This window comes from Nicotiana attenuata, chromosome 2 (genome assembly GCF_001879085.1).
Source record: "Nicotiana attenuata strain UT chromosome 2, NIATTr2, whole genome shotgun sequence".
Taxonomy (NCBI): Eukaryota; Viridiplantae; Streptophyta; class Magnoliopsida; order Solanales; family Solanaceae; genus Nicotiana; species Nicotiana attenuata.
Genome location: NC_031990.1, coordinates 56,124,806 through 56,142,820, shown reverse-complemented (window position 1 = coordinate 56,142,820; position 18,015 = coordinate 56,124,806). Strand labels below are relative to the sequence as shown.

The following is an 18,015-nucleotide window of genomic DNA, read 5'->3' as shown; positions in this document are numbered from 1 at the left end:
AAAGCATGATGCCAATTGTTTGGTTCCAACCCTTTGTGCTCTCATTTTCACAAAGTACCACTTTTCTTGGAAAGGAATTAAATTTAGTGCAGGAATTGAATTCCTTCCTTCAGATTTTCATTTTGCTGCTTAATTGACAAATCTTCTTCTGTTTGGAGCAACGGGTGCAGGCTTGACGATGTCATCAACGTTTTTCAATTACATTTTCTCTGTATGGAAATGTTTGAGCCCAAACTTCTAGCTTTTATATTTCCTTTTCCGACCCATGCACGTGCTTTTCCAATTCCCTTTTAGGTCCATGCAGTATACCACAGGAGGTTTCAATATTTGGTGACGCATGTGATAGGACACGAGAGCAGCATAAACCAATCATCTAGTGATACTAATTTCCTGAATTTGATAGTTACATTACGATAAAAGGGTATCACAAAATAGAGTATTTGGAGAAGATTTTTCTTGTATATATAGCAAAAATAAAGAATCAAAATCTGTTATGCTAACCTATACGAGTATCCTTCCAATTGTACTATCTATAACTGCCTATAAAATTTATACTGAGAAATATTTACATGCTCTTCCTTATACACTTCACACGTGTGGAGGAATATTTTAGAATTGGCATCCAATGTTGACAGCTGTCTTCTACTTTATCTTTAAACAAATGGTTAGGATCAGTGGGCTTTAATGTGATAGACGGTCCAGATTGTTGCTTGATGAATGTCTCTGATTTAATCAAAAATAAAGAGATAAAAGTGTCTGGTCAAAGCTGGGCTTATTCAGACCAAACCCTTCATCTTCTTGTTGCTCTGTTTCTTTACAACCAGTTGAACGAATAGCAGTAGCAACACTATCTCCAACAAAGGGCAGCCAGGTGCACAAAGTATCTTGCATTCACGAAGGGTTCGGGGAAGGGTCGCAGTCATTGGAGTGTGATGTAGATCGATAACCTACTCTAATGCAAGTATTGGTGGCTGCTTCAACGGCTCGAACATGTGACCTACAGGTCACTCGGAAGTAACTCTGTCGTTGCTCCCTTCGAAGTTCATTATGACAAGATTTGTGATAAATTGGGGACTTTTTGAACAGCTTCCTCAAGGTTGACGTCTTGACGAGGGACCACTAATCCAATCATTTCGACGCTTATGTCCTTGCAGTTTTTGTCTTATCCTATCTTTTCCCTCTAATAAAGATATTGGATTTCAAAAATTACTGCTGTAGGCTTATTCTTGTTTTCACGTTTGTTTGTTGCAAAGGCCGTCTTGATAATAAGAACACGACCTAAGAATATGAGACTTTTGAGTTGCACTTGAATTCTCGGGTATGTCAAAGGAAACAAAAGGATAAATGATACTTAAATCTAAAAGTAAATGTAAACACGCTGCATAGCAGTGGTTGAAATAGTTCAAGATTGAATATTTAAAGACATAATCAGATCAAAATGTGAGATCACATATATAGCAACGAGCGGCAGTTGGAATCAACTTAAGTCAGCCGTTTACTGACAAGAAAATACAACACTCCAGGACAACCCGATACACTAAGCTCCCGCTATGCGCGAGGACACTCTATTCTAGTATTATGAGAACTGGCTGATCAGGTCTGCAATACTATCCGACTCACTTTGGGAGCCATGTACTGGACCTAACTTAAACAGCTGCTTCTCTCTGTCTGCAGTCAGCAATAGCATATAAGCTCAAGGGAAAACTTCCAGTCTTTGAACTCAGATTAATGAGAGTTCCACATAAGATACTACCAATTGAAATAAAGAAGACGAGGCACATTTAGAATTGACTGAATACAAATGCAGCGAGAGTTCTAGACTCATTAATTTAAACCTTTTGTTCACGGCCAAAACTTCAAGTAAAGGAATCGAATTTCATCTATACTGTCATAACTAATCACTGCTAAATAAATATTACACATAAATGTAGGAAGCTGCTACAGATAGTAATCAATTGAGAGCAAGCTCACTGGGTGAGCACATCATGTAGGTGGAAGACTCTAATCTATAAGCAGCTTCCCCTTCCCGTTTCACCCTTCCCCCTCAGAATGTATTGAAAAAATATATATGTTATAGGCTGTGTCACTCAGCATTTCCAGCTGGTTCCCCATCCAATAGCTCGGTTACACAAAACTGATGTAGATTTTGATACTTCTTTTCCCATTGCTGAATCATTTGTATGGACCTGCTGCGGTCGAGTTTTAGCTTTTCGATCTCCATTTGAGCAGCAGCAGAAGACCCTTGTCTCTGTAAGCAGGAAACACTCGCTATTAGTTGCAATGTATGATCACTTTTGTCAGGCAATAGTATGACATATCTATAGCAATGGGATTAACTATCACGGCAGTTGTACAAGCATCAAAAAGTCAAAGTAGTGCATATTGCCGGGATAAACAATATACATCTCATAACATCTTGTAAATATAAATTTTGGACCTTAACAAGTCACCTTACATTGTCATTTACATCTGCCAACCAACGAAGAAGACATCTCTTCTTGTTTTAATGTGAATGAAAGAAATCTAGTATCTATATGTACGGGTTAGATATGTCAAAGTACTAGCTGTTTCTCCTTCACTTTAAACTTGGTTTTCCACAAAAACACAATTTTACTTTCCGAAACCTTATTTATGTTATTAATTTGTCGAAGTACTAGTTGTTTTTCCATCATAAGTGCAAATAGAAGCTAAAAGCCAGCTAACTGCTTCTTTAAGAAAATAAATTTGAACCAAGTTATGTTTGTAGTCAAACTACCCAGCAAATCTGCCAGCGGTCTGTCTTCAGTTCCATTACCTCCACTAAATCACCACTTAACAGTCAGATAGCCCTTTAAGTGCATTACTGCAATTGACGACAAGACCAATTTTTTCATAAAAAGAATGAAAACATAAAGATGTTGAAAACGAAAATTTTAGATGGTACATACATACATCAATCGCAGAAAGATTGTTGACTATGACATTTTCCTGGACTCTAAAACATACCAACATGAATGTGCCATGAAAAAGTAGTTCATGAAAACAGTTGAGCACATGAAGAGTTTCACAGAAATGATTGCTGTAGAGCCACTATACCGGTTTTAAAGGATAAATAAACAAGTAATGAAAAATGATAAGACTTTGGTGAATGTTGGCATGAGCAAAATCTAGATTTTCAAAGTAACTATTCCCCATCAGAAAGACGGGATACTCCTTCTTCCCCAGAAAAGAGCCTTTGTTTCTCATTGACAATGTCAAAACTGGATCTACTTTCAGTAAAATGTTTAACACATCTATAATACAAAAAGTCATGTTGACCATTTTCCTCTTTTATTTACCACTTCCTCTCTATTCGTAAAAAAACACAAAGTCAGCACCTGGACCACATATTCCCTAATAAACACCTTTTTTATAAGGTAAAGTTTAGTTCCCTTAATAAACACTTAACTATTCACATTTTCATCTCTTCTCATAAATAGTCACGCCAAGTCAAACTAGGACCATTAAATTGAGAAGCAACAAATATAAAAATTAACAACTGAAAATGTCCTATTCATAACATACACACTTGAGAACATGGAACACGCTATAATAGTGACACGGATTTGAAAAAACAAAAAAAAGGAAACAGGAAAAGGAAATGCACATTAATCAAGAAAATCTGACCTGAAGCTCTAAGATTTGATTATTTAGTGTCTGAACACTGATATATGAAGCTTCAACAGATCTATCAGGATTGACCCGGGGGCCAATTACTGCCACATAATCATTATCATCTGCTGAGTTAGCATACTTTTCCAATGGGGGTGGTAATGATACCCCATGTCTCTTTACGGACGGCCCTTGGGAATTCACAGATCCTCTGGTACTCAGGAGAGATGGTTGTCTAACAACAACAATATTGTTAACTGGGCCTGATAAAAATGAATAAAAAGATAAGATATTTCACCGACTTGGAAAAGCAAGAAGGAAAAAGAAGAAAATAGAAGTAGAAACTAGATATATATTAAGCCACCACTGAAACGAATAATATTTGCTCACAGAATCATCAGATTTATCATGTGAGGATACTACCAAGTGTCCTAATTGAAAGAGCTTTAATTTAACTCTTTCCGCATTTTACTAACTGTTGCAAGACATTAGGCTTTCAAGAAGAGAAACAAGCCCCCTTTTCAAGCCTTACTCTTCCATGACACTAAGTGATCTAGGAGGGTACCCCACAGCTAAGTTGCGCGGACTCTTCGTTTTTGGTGCCGCACCCGTCTCGACAGGGGACGGGAGCAGGAGCGGGCGCGGGCACGGGATACGTCTCGGATTCGGTCAACTAACTTCGGATATTTTGAGCTGAGTCCATCGACAAATTTGGGGGGAAACTGAGATTTTGATTCTCAAAATTAAAAATGAAACAGATTTAAGACATGGGAAATGGCATACCTTCAAAATTGTAGTACTTCTATCTCATATTTGATGTGTCATTTGTGATGTGTGTGCAAAGTTTCAGGTCATTCGGACATGATTTGGTTAGGTTTTTGATCGAAAGCGTATTGTTAGGGAATTTGGAGTTCTTAGGCTTAAATCCTTGATTAATTCGAGTTTCCGATGTTGTTTTAGGTGGTTTAGGGATTGGTACAAGTTTGAATGAGTATTAGGTGTTATTGGTGCTTTTGGTTGAGGTCCCGGGGGCCTCGGGATGATTTCGAATGGTTGGCGGAAAGATTTTAAGTTAAGAGATTGCAGATTTTTGCTGCTTCTGATATTTTCGCATTTGCGGCTTGGGTTCCGCAGATGCGGCGCCGTAGATGCGGCTAAGGAGACCGCAGAAGCGGATTTTGGTGGGTTCTTCAGGTTCCGCAGATGCGGTGGATCTTCTGCAGAAGCGGAACCGCATCTGCGAGTGGAGGACCGCAGATGCAGATCTTGGCCATTTAATGAAAGTCGCATATGCGACATTTTGGTCCACAGAAGCGAGACCACAGATGCAGAATTAGCTGGGCAGAAATATGAAATTTGGAGGGTTTGGTTTCAAAAGTTGAAAAATCGAATTGGAGCTCGGGAGAGGCGATTTTGAGAAGGATTTGAAGAGGAGATCTCTGGGTAACGATTCTTTAACCCTTTCTAGTTATATTCCATCAATCTTTAGTTAATTTCATCATTTGATTTCGGAATTTTGGTGGAAATTGGGGGAAAAGTTCTTAGACATCTAATTGAGGATTTGAGGGGTCATTTGNCAGGAGGCCCAAGCTGAAGCTGAAGCAAAAGTAGCAGCTTCAGAAGCGAGGACAGACGCCAAATTCCAGCAACTATCGCAACAGATTGAAGCCTTAATCCACACCGCGACGTGTATGAAGGGAGTTGAAGTTGGAGATAATAGTGCAGCTGCTGCCCATCGAACCAGTAATGCAGGTGAACATTCAGATCTTCATCTAGGGAGAAGAAACAACATCAATTCTGGTATTGATGACACCATCGGAGGAGGAAGAGGTATAGTACCCAGATACACTAAATTAGACTTTCCTACTTATGATGGAACTGAAGATCCTCTTATTTGGCTTCACCGTTGTGAAAAATTCTTTGCTAACCAGCGTACTGCCAACCAAGAAAAAGTAGGGTTAGCTCGTTTTCACATGGTCGGGGAGGCCCAAGTTATAGGGTTTAGTCAACTAGAACTGGAGGAACCCAATTTGACGTGGGGTGTGTTCAAAGAATATTGTACCCTTCGGTTTGGCCCACCAATGAAAAGTAACCCATTAGGAGAGTTGATCAACTTGAAACAAACTAGTTTTGTGGAAGAATATCAGAGAAACTTCCAAAACCGGTTGGCTCGTGCTTCATCTGTGCGTATAGACCAACAAGTTGATATGTTTACGGCAGGGTTAGTTGATTCAATTCGTCTTGATGTTGAAATGCATAATCCATCTAACTTAGTGCAAGCAATGAGTCTGGCAAGAGCATTTGAGAAGAAAATACAGATTTCTTCTGCAACACAAAGGGGCTATGGTTCAACCTCAAACGTCAGTGTTAAAGTTGCCAGTACAGCAATGACTCCAAGTGCTAAGACTGCTGCTTCTTCTTATCCTTTTGTGAAAAGGTTGACTCGCACCGAGATGGCTGCCCGGCGTGCAAAAGGATTGTGCTACAACTGCGATGATCCTTATGTTGCAGGCCATCAGTGCAAAAAGTTATTTTGGCTGGAAATAGAAGATGGAGAATCTGAGGATATAACAACGGAAAACGAAGAGCCTGCCATCTCACTTCATGCTATCACAGGCAAACAATATGCAAATACTATGCAATTGCAAGTTGTAGTTGATATGAAGCTGTTGCTTAGCTTAGTGGATTCGGGCAGCACACACAATTTTATTAGCTCTACTGCTACCCAACGTTTAGGCTTGCCTATCCATCATCAGGCAAATCTCAATGTATCAGTGGCAAATGGCGAGAAAATCTCCAGTTTGGGCATTTGCAAAGGAGTGCAATTTTCTGTAATTACCCATTCGTTCATTGCTGATTTTTATGTGATTCCTTTGGACGGTTTTGATATTATCCTAGGTGTCAAGTGGCTGCAAACACTCGGCCTATCTTGTGGGATTTTACATCATTGACAATGATCTTTGAAGTAAATGGAAGGCAGATCACCTTACAGGGACAGCAACAACTATTCCAGCCGCACCTACATCTTTCGCTGGATTCCAAGCAAGGTGACCTCGAGAAGATATTGGCCAAATTTGATGACATATTCCAAGAACCTACAGGTCTGCCTCCTATGCGGTCCTGTGACCATCGCATTTGTTTACTACCAGGAACTGATCCGGTGGTAGTTCGACCCTATCGCTACCATCACTTCTAGAAAGATGAGATTGAGAAACAATGTGATCAAATGCTTCATCAAGGTATCATCCGACCCAGTCGTTCTCCATTCTCATCACCTGTACTCATCACCTGTACTGCTAGTTCGGAAACATGATGGAACATGGCGCTTTTGTGTGGACTATAGGGAGCTTAATTCCAAAACAGTAAAAGACAAATTCCCTATTCCAGTAGTGGATGAATTACTTGAAGAATTGCACGGAGCACAATTTTTCACCAAGCTTGATCTTCGCTCTGGTTACCATCAAGTCCGCATGGACTCTATGGATGTTGAGAAAACGGCTTTCAGAACGCACCATGGCCATTTTGAGTTCCTTGTCATGCCATTTGGATTGACCAATGCGCCCTCTACCTTTCAAGCACTGATGAATGAGGTATTCCGGAAATACCTACGTCAATTTGTACTTGTATTTTTTGATGACATCCTTGTGTATAGCAAGACTTGGAAGGATCATTTGTCACACATGCGAATCATCTTTGAGTTGCTGCAAGCTCATCGCCTTTGTTTAAAAAAATCCAAATGTTCGTTTGGCGAAAAACAAGTAGCTTATCTGGGCCACATAGTTTCAAACACAGGTGTTTCAGCTGATGCCAACAAGATCAAAGCCGTGGTGGACTGGCCTCAACCGCAATCAACAACAGCGTTGCGTGGATTCTTAGGCTTGGCAGGATATTACCGTAAATTCATCCAGAATTTCGGTCTGGTTGCTGCTCCCTTAACAAATATGCTCAAGCGACATTCTTTTAAGTGGAATGATGATGCACTTGCTTCTTTTGAAGCTCTTAAAAAGGCATTAGTTGCTGCCCCAGTATTACAGTTGCCAAATTTTGAAGAAGAATTTGTTGTTGAGTGTGATGCTTCAGGTGATGAAATAGGAGCAGTTCTTCAACAACAGGGACATCCAATTGCTTTTTTTAGTCGTAAACTAGCTGATCGAAACCTAAAACTTCCGGCTTATGAACGTGAATTGATTGGCTTGACAAAGGCAGTTCAACATTGGAGACCTTATCTTTTGGGTCGAGCCTTTCTAATTCGAACTGATCATTACAGTCTTAAATACTTGTTAGATCAGCGTCTTACTACTTCTCCTCAACAACATTGGCTTAGCAAGTTGATGGGGTATGATTTTCGAGTTGAATACAAGGCCGGGCGCTTGAATACTGTTGCAGATGCATTATCACGACGAGAAGGGACTGAAGATATGTTATTTGCTATTTCCCAGCCTCAGGTTTTGATATTTGATGAAGTCCGGGCAGAAGTCGAGCAGTCCCCAATACTTCAAGAACTTCAAGCTAAAATTGAACAGGGAGAGATGGATGTGGATTGGGTATTTCGAGATGGATTGTTGTTCTTTAGAGACAAGGTTTATCTCTTGCCAAATTCACCATTGGTAGCTTCTGTCTTGTCCGGGTTTCATGATAGCACACATGAAGGTGTTCAGAAGACCATGCAACGTATTCGCAAGGATTTTTATTGGCCAACTATGAAGGCAGCTATCAAGGATTATATTGATGCTTGTTCAGTTTGCCAACGTAATAAGGCTGTTAACTTGAGTCCAGCAGGACTGTTACAACCTTTACAACTACCTAATCAAATCTGGTCGGATATCTCCATGGATTTTATTGATGGGCTGCCAAAATCATTAGGTAAAACAGTGTTACTGGTGGTTGTGGACAGGTTCTCTAAATATGCACATTTTATTCCTCTTGCTCATCCATATAATGCGTCTTCTGTAGCAAGAATTTTCTTTGAGAATGTTGTTCGTTTGCATGGTATCCCAGAATCAATTGTTAGTGATCGAGATCCCCTCTTCACTAGTACGTTCCGGAAAGAATTATTTCATTTATGTGGGACTAAATTAAATTTTTCATCTGCTTATCATCCACAGTCGGACGGCCAAACTGAGGTTGTTAATCGCACAATCGAGATGTATTTGCGATGCTTGGTGGGTGATCGTCCTACCAAATGGGTAGAATGGATTCCATGGGCTGAATTTTGCTATAACACTTCTTTCCATTCAGCACTTCACACATCTCCATTTCAAGTTGTTTATGGCCGCGAACCTCCCAGATTGCAATCCTACATGGCTGGTTCTTCTCGAGTTGATGCTGTTGACCGAGCATTAATAGACCGCGATGTTGTCTTACAGGATATTCGAGCCAAGCTCCAACAAGCGCAACATAAGATGAAGACTGTTTATGATAAAGGACATCGTGATGTGGAATTCTCTCCGGGATCGTACGTCTGGTTACGTTTACATCCATATCGCCAAAAAACTCTGGCTAGCCGTGTCTATCATAAACTTGCTCCAAAATTTTATGGCCCTTTTGCAGTTTTGAGGCGCATAGGATCTGTAGCTTATCAACTTGATCTACCTGCAGGTTGCAAGCTTCATTATGTGTTTCATGTGTCACTTCTTAAGCCATTCAAGGGTGAGCTACCTGCAACTCTACCTACTCTTCCACTAATTGAAGAAGGACGCATTGTTCGTACCCCTTGCTCTGTGCTTCGCTCCCGTCTGAATCGTGGTAATTGGGAACTTTTGGTTCAGTGGTGTGGTTTCTCTGTTGAAGATTCCACTTGGGAGAATGTGGATCATTTCAAATCTGCCTTTCCAGACTTCAAGCTTGAGGACAAGCTTTTTCTCCAGGAAGGGAGTAATGTTATGGATGCATTTGTTGGCAGAAAATTTACTAGACGCAAGAATTAATAGGATAGATAATGATTGATATTTTCTGAATTATTTTGTCAGCTTTGAATAAAACTTCCCTTAGTGATTTAGAACTCTTGTTATCTCTTTTAGTTAGGACTCTTTTCTGAGTTAGGATTCTTGCTATTTCTTATTTGATTAGGACTCTTGCTTTGTAACCTCTATTTAAGAGAGTTGACGCTTATTAATAAAGGCAGGTTGAATTTCTTCAAGTCACAGAGATTTGGAACTTTTCTCAAACAAGTTCCCAGGTGTGCAATTCCCTGATTGAATTGCAAATCCAGCAATCATAGGCAAGTCTAGGAACAAGAACAAGGGCTTAGACCTTCGTGTTGGGCCTGACTTTCCTGTTAATCGTCCAGCGACTCGATCCAAAATTAGGGACCATAACATCAACCATACATTTAACAAACAGATTTCTTATGCGTGACTATCAATTTTTCAAGAATTTCAAGAAAATTTATTAAAGTAGTAGCAATTAGTCATTTGAAAAAGTACAAAGTGCATCAATTGTACCTTTTGCATGCCTAAAAATTCGGGCGATGTTATGGTCTTTAGTGTTCCACACCCGAACCATGCCATCCTCTGATCCAGAAATTAGCAAGCCCCCGTCCGTAGTTAATGCTAAGCATGTAATAGCCTTACTGTTTCATGAATAGTTGTAAAGTTATTCAAGGAAAATTAAAAACAGCTAAGGGATTAAAGACAAAAATTAGTATGTATCTGCAGGACTGGCACAGAAGTTCAAAAAATTACAGGGACTATCTCATCATGGTTCAAATAATAACAAGCAAAAATAGCATGACCTCGTATAGCTAAAAGTTACAGGGAAAATTTTATCATAATCCTATAAGAACATCCAGAAACTAGTTTAACTCCATACACAGATTGAGAGAAATTCCCTGGTCGCAAATTCAACCATACATACCCAGAACACAAACTCCATACGCTTCATGCCTAAAAGTTATAGATTCCTACTAAATGGCTCTTGAATTTCAGCATTCAAAAAGAATAAAGAGATTCAAAGCAACAACTTTTTCACGCTTGACACTTCAGCATGAAGCTATAAGTGATGCCAACAAAAATTAAGTAGAGTCACATGGTGATTTCATGTAATCCATAGGACAGCAAAGGACAATATAGAGGTACTCATGAAACACAAAAAGTCATAGGGAAGCTTTTCCGAACATCTTAAACGAAAAATAAAAAGGGATAAAACTTAAAGGTTTACAAAACCAGACTTCTTATTAGCTAGAATATATATATATATATAAAACTAATCGTATATATAACAAACCTTTGCTCAGACAAAAAACCAAGAATGTGCAATCCGTAATTACTGTTGGAGTCAGCAACAGCATTTAGTGCAGCAATGTATATTTTCCCATCTCTACCACCAGCATAGAAGACATCTTCACCAGGGTCCAATGCAATTGCATCAATTACTGATGGAAACACAATGTTTCTCAACAATTTTCCTCTCGACAAGCTCCATACCTAAGACAAATGAACAGCTAAGACTATTGAGACTCAAACAAGGGTATACAGTACACTGGTTCCAACTAATTAATTGTTGCCAGTCACTATGGTGATTAGACAAATAACACGCTGAAAAACCAGTAAAAAAATGATAGAACATATTATATTAGTTAAAAAAAATGAAATCATCCTTAGCATCCAATTGAAACATAGTGAACTTGTTGTGGAGTCAATCGACTCAAATCATCATGATTGACCATCGGTCATACCGGAAAAGTTCAATAAATTGGGAAAATGACAAGGCGAACCTTGCATGTTCTATCTTCTGAAGCAGATACAACAATTGCATTAGCTCCGCCATACCCAGTCACAACATCAGTCACCTTCAAAGAATGCTCAGAGAAACTATACTCGTAAGGCTGTCTTGCTTTCTCCCTCAACAAATCATCAAATACCCTAATTTCAGCCAATTTCCATGATTAGCCCTCAGATCATCAAACAAAAACTAGAAAAGTGAAAATCATAGAAAGCAAATACTAGTACATTATAAGAGACCAAACTCGAACAGATCCATCCTCTGAACCAGAAATCAGAAGTGATTGATCGTCATTGAATTTCAAGCAAGTAACTGCCCTATAGTGAGCATGCCACTTCTTAAGTAGTTTACCAGTCGCAACCTACAAAAAATAAACAAACATAAAACATTTATTCGATACTGTCAGATACAGTGAGCTAATAAACGGACATAATGACCAAAACACTACTTAGTATAAACCTGCCACAAGTATATATCACCGGATGCACCTCCTCCGGCCATATAAGTTCCCTCATTGTTGCAAACAAGTGGACTTATAGGTTCCGCTGGAAAGCTTTTAACTTCAACTTGAGGCTACAAATGTAATTACTAAAAAGTCACAATTATGGCCACTAAGTAACAGTTTAATCCAAAACTAGGTTTTCTAACAAGCAATGCATCGAACAGCTTAACTTCAAACTTTAATAGTGTGAATTTATAAAATTAAAAATTTGTTATTGTTTACCTTGTTCCAGGACCAGTAAAGGACAGAGCCTGACGACGATTTGGTAGCACAGAGTTGAGAGGAGGCGAGAAAGCGGCCGCCGACACAGACAAGGCCGTGGGAGGGGGAGGAGCAAGACCGATAACGAAGGTGCTCGGCGCCAGTATGGAGGTCCCAACAGCCGATACCGGCGTCGGTCGGCGACGACGCGATTACCAATTCCAGCTCCGTCATTTGGTAGGTTTAGTGAGAAGAAGTGCTCACTGTTTTGCTGGAGACTGCCGGAATGGTTCAGTTTTTGCGCGAGTTTGAAATTTTGAAGGACGTTGGTACTGAGGATCTATTAAATATCTGGGCTGGACAGGCAATCTCGATATGGCTATTCAGTACTATCTCTGGCCCAGTAAAGCCCATTAACGTTATCCAATCTAGCCCGCTCGTTGAGTGAAGTTGGGCTAAAAGTTTTCAGCCCGTTTTAAGCGGTTGACACTTAGTAGTAGATAACCCGTTTTCAGAAACCACTATAGTTTAGTAGCTATTAACTTTAGGATTTTTACCTTCCTATACCATATATGAAACCTTATTACCCTCAATGTTTAACGTTTGTGTTAATTACATTTCAGCATACCAAATTACCATTTATATACCATAATTCAAATTAGGGATATAATTGAGGGTGCATTTATATTAGGCGCTAATTTAGGACCGTATCTTCCCACATTTATCTTTACCTATCTCTCCCCCAACCCCCCCCCCCCCTTTGGAGATGGACAGTAGCATCAATAATCTTCAGATTAGTTCTCATTTACTTCCCCAAAAATCTTAACTTAGCGACCGTATCTTCAGATTAGTTCTTATTTACCAATTCTCTATTTACACGTACAAAACATCAATGTATTGTTATATTCATTGACCTCTTTTTTTTGTTTTTTTTTTTTGGGCAGTGGCTGAAGGTTACTGGTTAACACAGTCGATTGAAATTCGAAGAAGAAGACATATTTCCAGAAATTGTAGATAAATTGTAGATAAATTGTAGATAAATTGTAGAAAAATTAGAAAATTTGTAGATAAAGTGTAGACTGTTTTTTGCAGAAGATTTTGTAGAAGCTTTAGTCGTTTTGGATTTGTGAAAACAGAAAACAATGCATCTACAATCAGAATACAAATAATCTACAATTTATCTACAAGATATCTACAAAATGAATACATTGAATTTTAATATCCCAATTCCCAATTTCAAATTGTTAGCATAATTGGCATTTTTTGACATAATGTAGAAGATTTGTTAGAAGTTTTAGTCTTCCCAATCTACAATTTATCCTACAATTATCTACATTTTATCTACAATTCACAATTTAACTACAATTTATCTACAATTTCTGGAAATATGTCTTCTTCTTCTTCTTCGAGTTTCAATCTGAAATTTAGTCAAAACCAAGTCTAATCTTCACCAAAAACCCCTCAAATTGAGATATAAACTCCTAACATATTCCGAATTATTACAACAACACCCAATCCAAACAAATAATGATTTTGATGAACCCAAATTTGAATTCAAAGCTTTCAAGCTTTTTAATGGCTATCAATGGTGGAAAATATATGGAAGAACAGATGAAGATGAAAAACAGAAATCTCCTTTCCGTTTCAATATTCTTCTCCTAAATCTGTTCAGAATATTCACGCCAAATCTGTTCAGAATATTCTTCTCCTAAAATTTAGCTCGCATAAATAGGAAGATACAACTGCTATTAATTAGCTTTTAATGATTGGTACAAAAACTGTAGAAATAATGTGGACTGGGCGGGTAATTTAGAAATTATGCACATTTTTGGTAATAAGGTTTCATATATGGTATATATAAGAAAAAATCCCATTAACTTTATATATCTACAATATATATATTTACTTCCAACTAGTTTTAGTGTACGTGTGCCACACGTGTACAGCGCGTCAAATAATAAATGTATTTATACGTAAGAAGAACAAATTGTTACAAAATAGCAATTTATGTCAAATTTAAATATTTGCTTAAGGAAATAATTTGTAAAAGATGATTACAATTTTAATTGATTTTAAATTTTATATATTAAGACTTCTGAAATGGTTCAAATAATGCATATTCGATAAATAAAATTAATTTTAAAATCCTAATTAATTAAATATTAAGAAAATTAACACATGATAATTATAGTTTTGAAACAATTCAATAAAATATAATTTAAACAAACCAAGAAATATTGTATGAAAAGCAAAATAAAGGATCAAGATTGATCTGCACGATAAAATTTTCCTTGTACGATACGATATAGGCACAAAAAATTTACACGAAAATTATAAAATATTTTTTGTCCTTGGTTGAAACGAAACTTACCTTTTACTTTTTATATTCTCTTATTTTTTCTTAATATACTTTATCCTTGTTTAGTTGATTTCGAACTCCTAAGTATTAGGTAATAATTAAAATTTTACTTGATTTTAAAGTCCTAAATATTAAAAAATTAACTTAAATTACATATTTGTCCAATGTGAAATTAATTTTCAAAGAGTAAAAATGACGAACGATATTTCTTTAAGGGCCTTCGTGCTTTTAATATAGTATAGATAGATTAGTTCTTACTTATTCTTTGTAAACTTTTTCATTTTATGTATTCTTGTTCATCATTATATCCAAACTCATTTATGCCATTTGAATTGATAATATATAGTACTTTTGATTGGATTTATCATTCGAAACATGAGAAATTATACCTTAATATTTTCATTAATTCAAAAAAAATATTTTTAAATAGGGTGCAACTTAGTTTGTTTATTGATGATTGTTATTATATCTTAATATTGATGATTGTTATTAGATCTTGACAAATAAGGAGTTAAAACTAAAATTTTCAGTTTTTCTTCTTTTGGATATGAATTAGATTAAGTAGTTATATAGTTGTATTATGCTATTTAAATTAGAAAATAATTTATATAAGTTAAAATGTTATTTGATTTTGAATTTTTAAATATTAGGAGCTCCAATTACAGATTTTTTTCAGTTAATTTTTTAAAGTTATTATTTAAATGATTAAATTATATTTAATGTATAATATAATGTGCGTGTTATCCATCATCAATGATTAAATAGTTTATATTAAAAACTAATAAATTTATAAATCACCTTAAGACTTCATGCACATTTGAAATATTAGAATAAACAATATTCACATGGTTCAAAAAGAAATCGAAAAAAGTGGATTTTGACATGTTTGATGATTCTTACGTGGTTAGTACTACAAAACTCAAATGAAGACTAAATTCATAACGTGATAAACACTTGGAAACATTTAAGGTAAAATACTTGCGTAATTTAAATATGGAAAACAGTTGTATAAGTAAAATCAAACTCCATTTTAGATTCCTCAATTTTAGGAATTCTTACCTAGTTTAAATAAGAAAATATTTAATAAATAAAATTTAGTTGATTAAGTCTTAAATATTAGAAAAATAAGTAAATTACAATTACAAATTTGTCCAATGTGAAATTTATTTTTAAAGGATAAAAAAGACGAACGATATTACGCTAAAGGGTTTTGTGTTTTTAATATAGTATATAGATATCTAATATTTCGTTGCTACCGGACTGTATTTGCTGTGTTCGCGCTACTGTATTCATGAATACAGTCGCGGAATTTGCCTATTAAGTAGGGATTCCAGCTATTTAATAGCTGAAAGAGGATCAATTAGCGTTTATCACTCCTAATTTAACTCAACAAAATTAATTCTAAAAAATTTCATTGCTGCTGTGTTGTATTCCATGTGTTCTCGCGACTGTATTTATAAATATAGTGAGGAAATCCGCCTAAAAAATAGAGATTACAACTGTTAAATTCTGTATTTCATGTATTCACGTGACTGTATTTATAAAAACGGTGAGGTGTATTTATTAATATAGTGAGGTAATCCGCCTAACAACCAGGGATAACAGTTGTTTAATTTTTTATTCCGTGTATTCACGCGAATGTATTTATAAATACAGTAAGGTAATCCGGCTTAAAAATAGTGATTACATGTGTTTAATAATGGAAAGCGCAATATTGAATTGTATTTAATTTTACTTTATTGAATTCAGCTATATTCAAACAACAAAAAATCAAGAAATAACATGTATACTGTTCTATTCAATTCGATTGTATACAGTGTATTCAATTCACAGATATTCATTATTTATTATTATACATTGTATTCAATTCATCGTATCCAATTCGACTATATTCAAACAACAAAAAATCACAAAAAAGTAATATTCGACTGTATCATTATATGTGACTCAATAACAAAAAAGAGAAGAAAGTTCTCTGGAGATGGCGCCGGCCAAACAAAATATTATATACATTATATTAAATCTAAAAATTGAGAGGAACAAAAATTCAGCCCTCAAATTTTCTCCGACGACTCTGCTTCAGATTTCCAAAAGCTCAATCTGTAGCCATGGCCAGATCTGTTCGCCTACTCCCCCTTTGCTTCAGATCTATTCTCTACGCTTCAAAAAGTTCACCATCGCCACCAAAAATTGCTGCTACAACGGCACCCTTGATGAAAAAGGGAGAGAGATTTGAAGGAGAAGAGAGAGGATTGAGATTTTTGGAACATAACTGGCATATTTCACGCCTCAATGGAACAATATAAAATAAATATCTATTTTGCTATAAAATAGAAAAGGTAATTATAAGTAATAATATTTTAAAATTGTATTGGTTTATGATAAATAGGGTGTAATAGTTTGCTATAGGAGGTAAAATTTAGGAATTAGTAATGTGTCATAAACTTCAGTTTTTCAATTTGATTTTTCGAGACATAAATGTCCTAAATTTATGATTTATAGTTTAAATTTGTAGGACAAAATAAGTACTAGCTAATCCCTGAATAGTAGCCCTAAAAATGGTTATTCGTGTACTTCCCCTTTACCTAGTTAGCCCGCGGCCTCATGAGGCAAGAGGAAATGATTGGGAAGGAAATAAAATTATTAAATCACAATAAAAAATGTATTACTCTGTAATCAATTGTTAAAACAAAGTAAAGTCTTATGATTCACACTCTAAATAGGCTTTTCTTTGTATTCAGTGAATTAAAATGTTGCTACCATTCTTTTGGTTAATTTCCTCATGAGGCAAGAGGAAATGATTGGGAAGAAAATAAACTTATTAAATCACAATATTAGTGATCACTTTATATAGTTCGCAAATCACACGAGAAAAATAAGGAATTTTTTCATTCCTATACACTATTGGAAACTTTATTACCCTAAATGTTCATGTTTAGTAAATTACCCTACCTACACAAGTTTTGTTTACAAAATATATACATTCCACCTTAAAAGGCTTCCAATCCATTATTAGTGCCTTCAATTAAGAGATTTAGTTACACCATTTTTCTTTTTTTTTCTCCTCTTCTCTTTCCTCTTAAATCGAACACAAAACTGACAACTTTCGACATTTCTGTTTTCTTCCACAGCATTGGAATTTTTTTTTTTTTGAAAACTAAAAGTCTTTATTATTTTGAAAACCCATTCAAACTCTGCATACATAGATCACTATTCTTCCTGGTGAGTACACCATAGGAAGCATCAAGTTAACAATATGAACACTAATGAAGAACAAAGCTTGACCATCGACAATCAAATCCAAATCGGAAAGTTGATTGACAAACTGATGATAAATTCTAGTGAAGTGAACGCCAAGATATGAATTCTCCACCACCTCTTATCTTCTCAAATGATTTTCTTAACGTTCTTTTTAGTACTCCTCAAAATAATTATACGACCAATTAATTACTTATAAGTTATAACAAACATGGTCCCTCCTTCTAAGTTCTTCTTTTCATATATAAATTAAATCCAAACATCAAACCATCAAATGACAAGACCAGATTTCCTCATCAACTTGATATGAATTGCAGTTGGATTTAATCATAGTTTCTATATT

General features: G+C 36.1%; 1 protein-coding gene across 1 annotated transcript; it reads right to left on the bottom strand.

The window, feature by feature from the left end:
* On the bottom strand, positions 1,757–12,367 carry LOC109210676 (protein ROOT INITIATION DEFECTIVE 3). The gene is made up of 8 exons (XM_019374130.1): positions 12,077–12,367; positions 11,812–11,925; positions 11,580–11,713; positions 11,345–11,492; positions 10,855–11,054; positions 10,074–10,201; positions 3,646–3,893; positions 1,757–2,248 (listed from the first exon to the last, which is right to left on the bottom strand). Exons 1-8 carry the CDS (start codon positions 12,287–12,289, stop codon positions 2,084–2,086), a joined length of 1,350 nt encoding a protein of 449 aa, XP_019229675.1. The 5' UTR covers positions 12,290–12,367; the 3' UTR covers positions 1,757–2,083.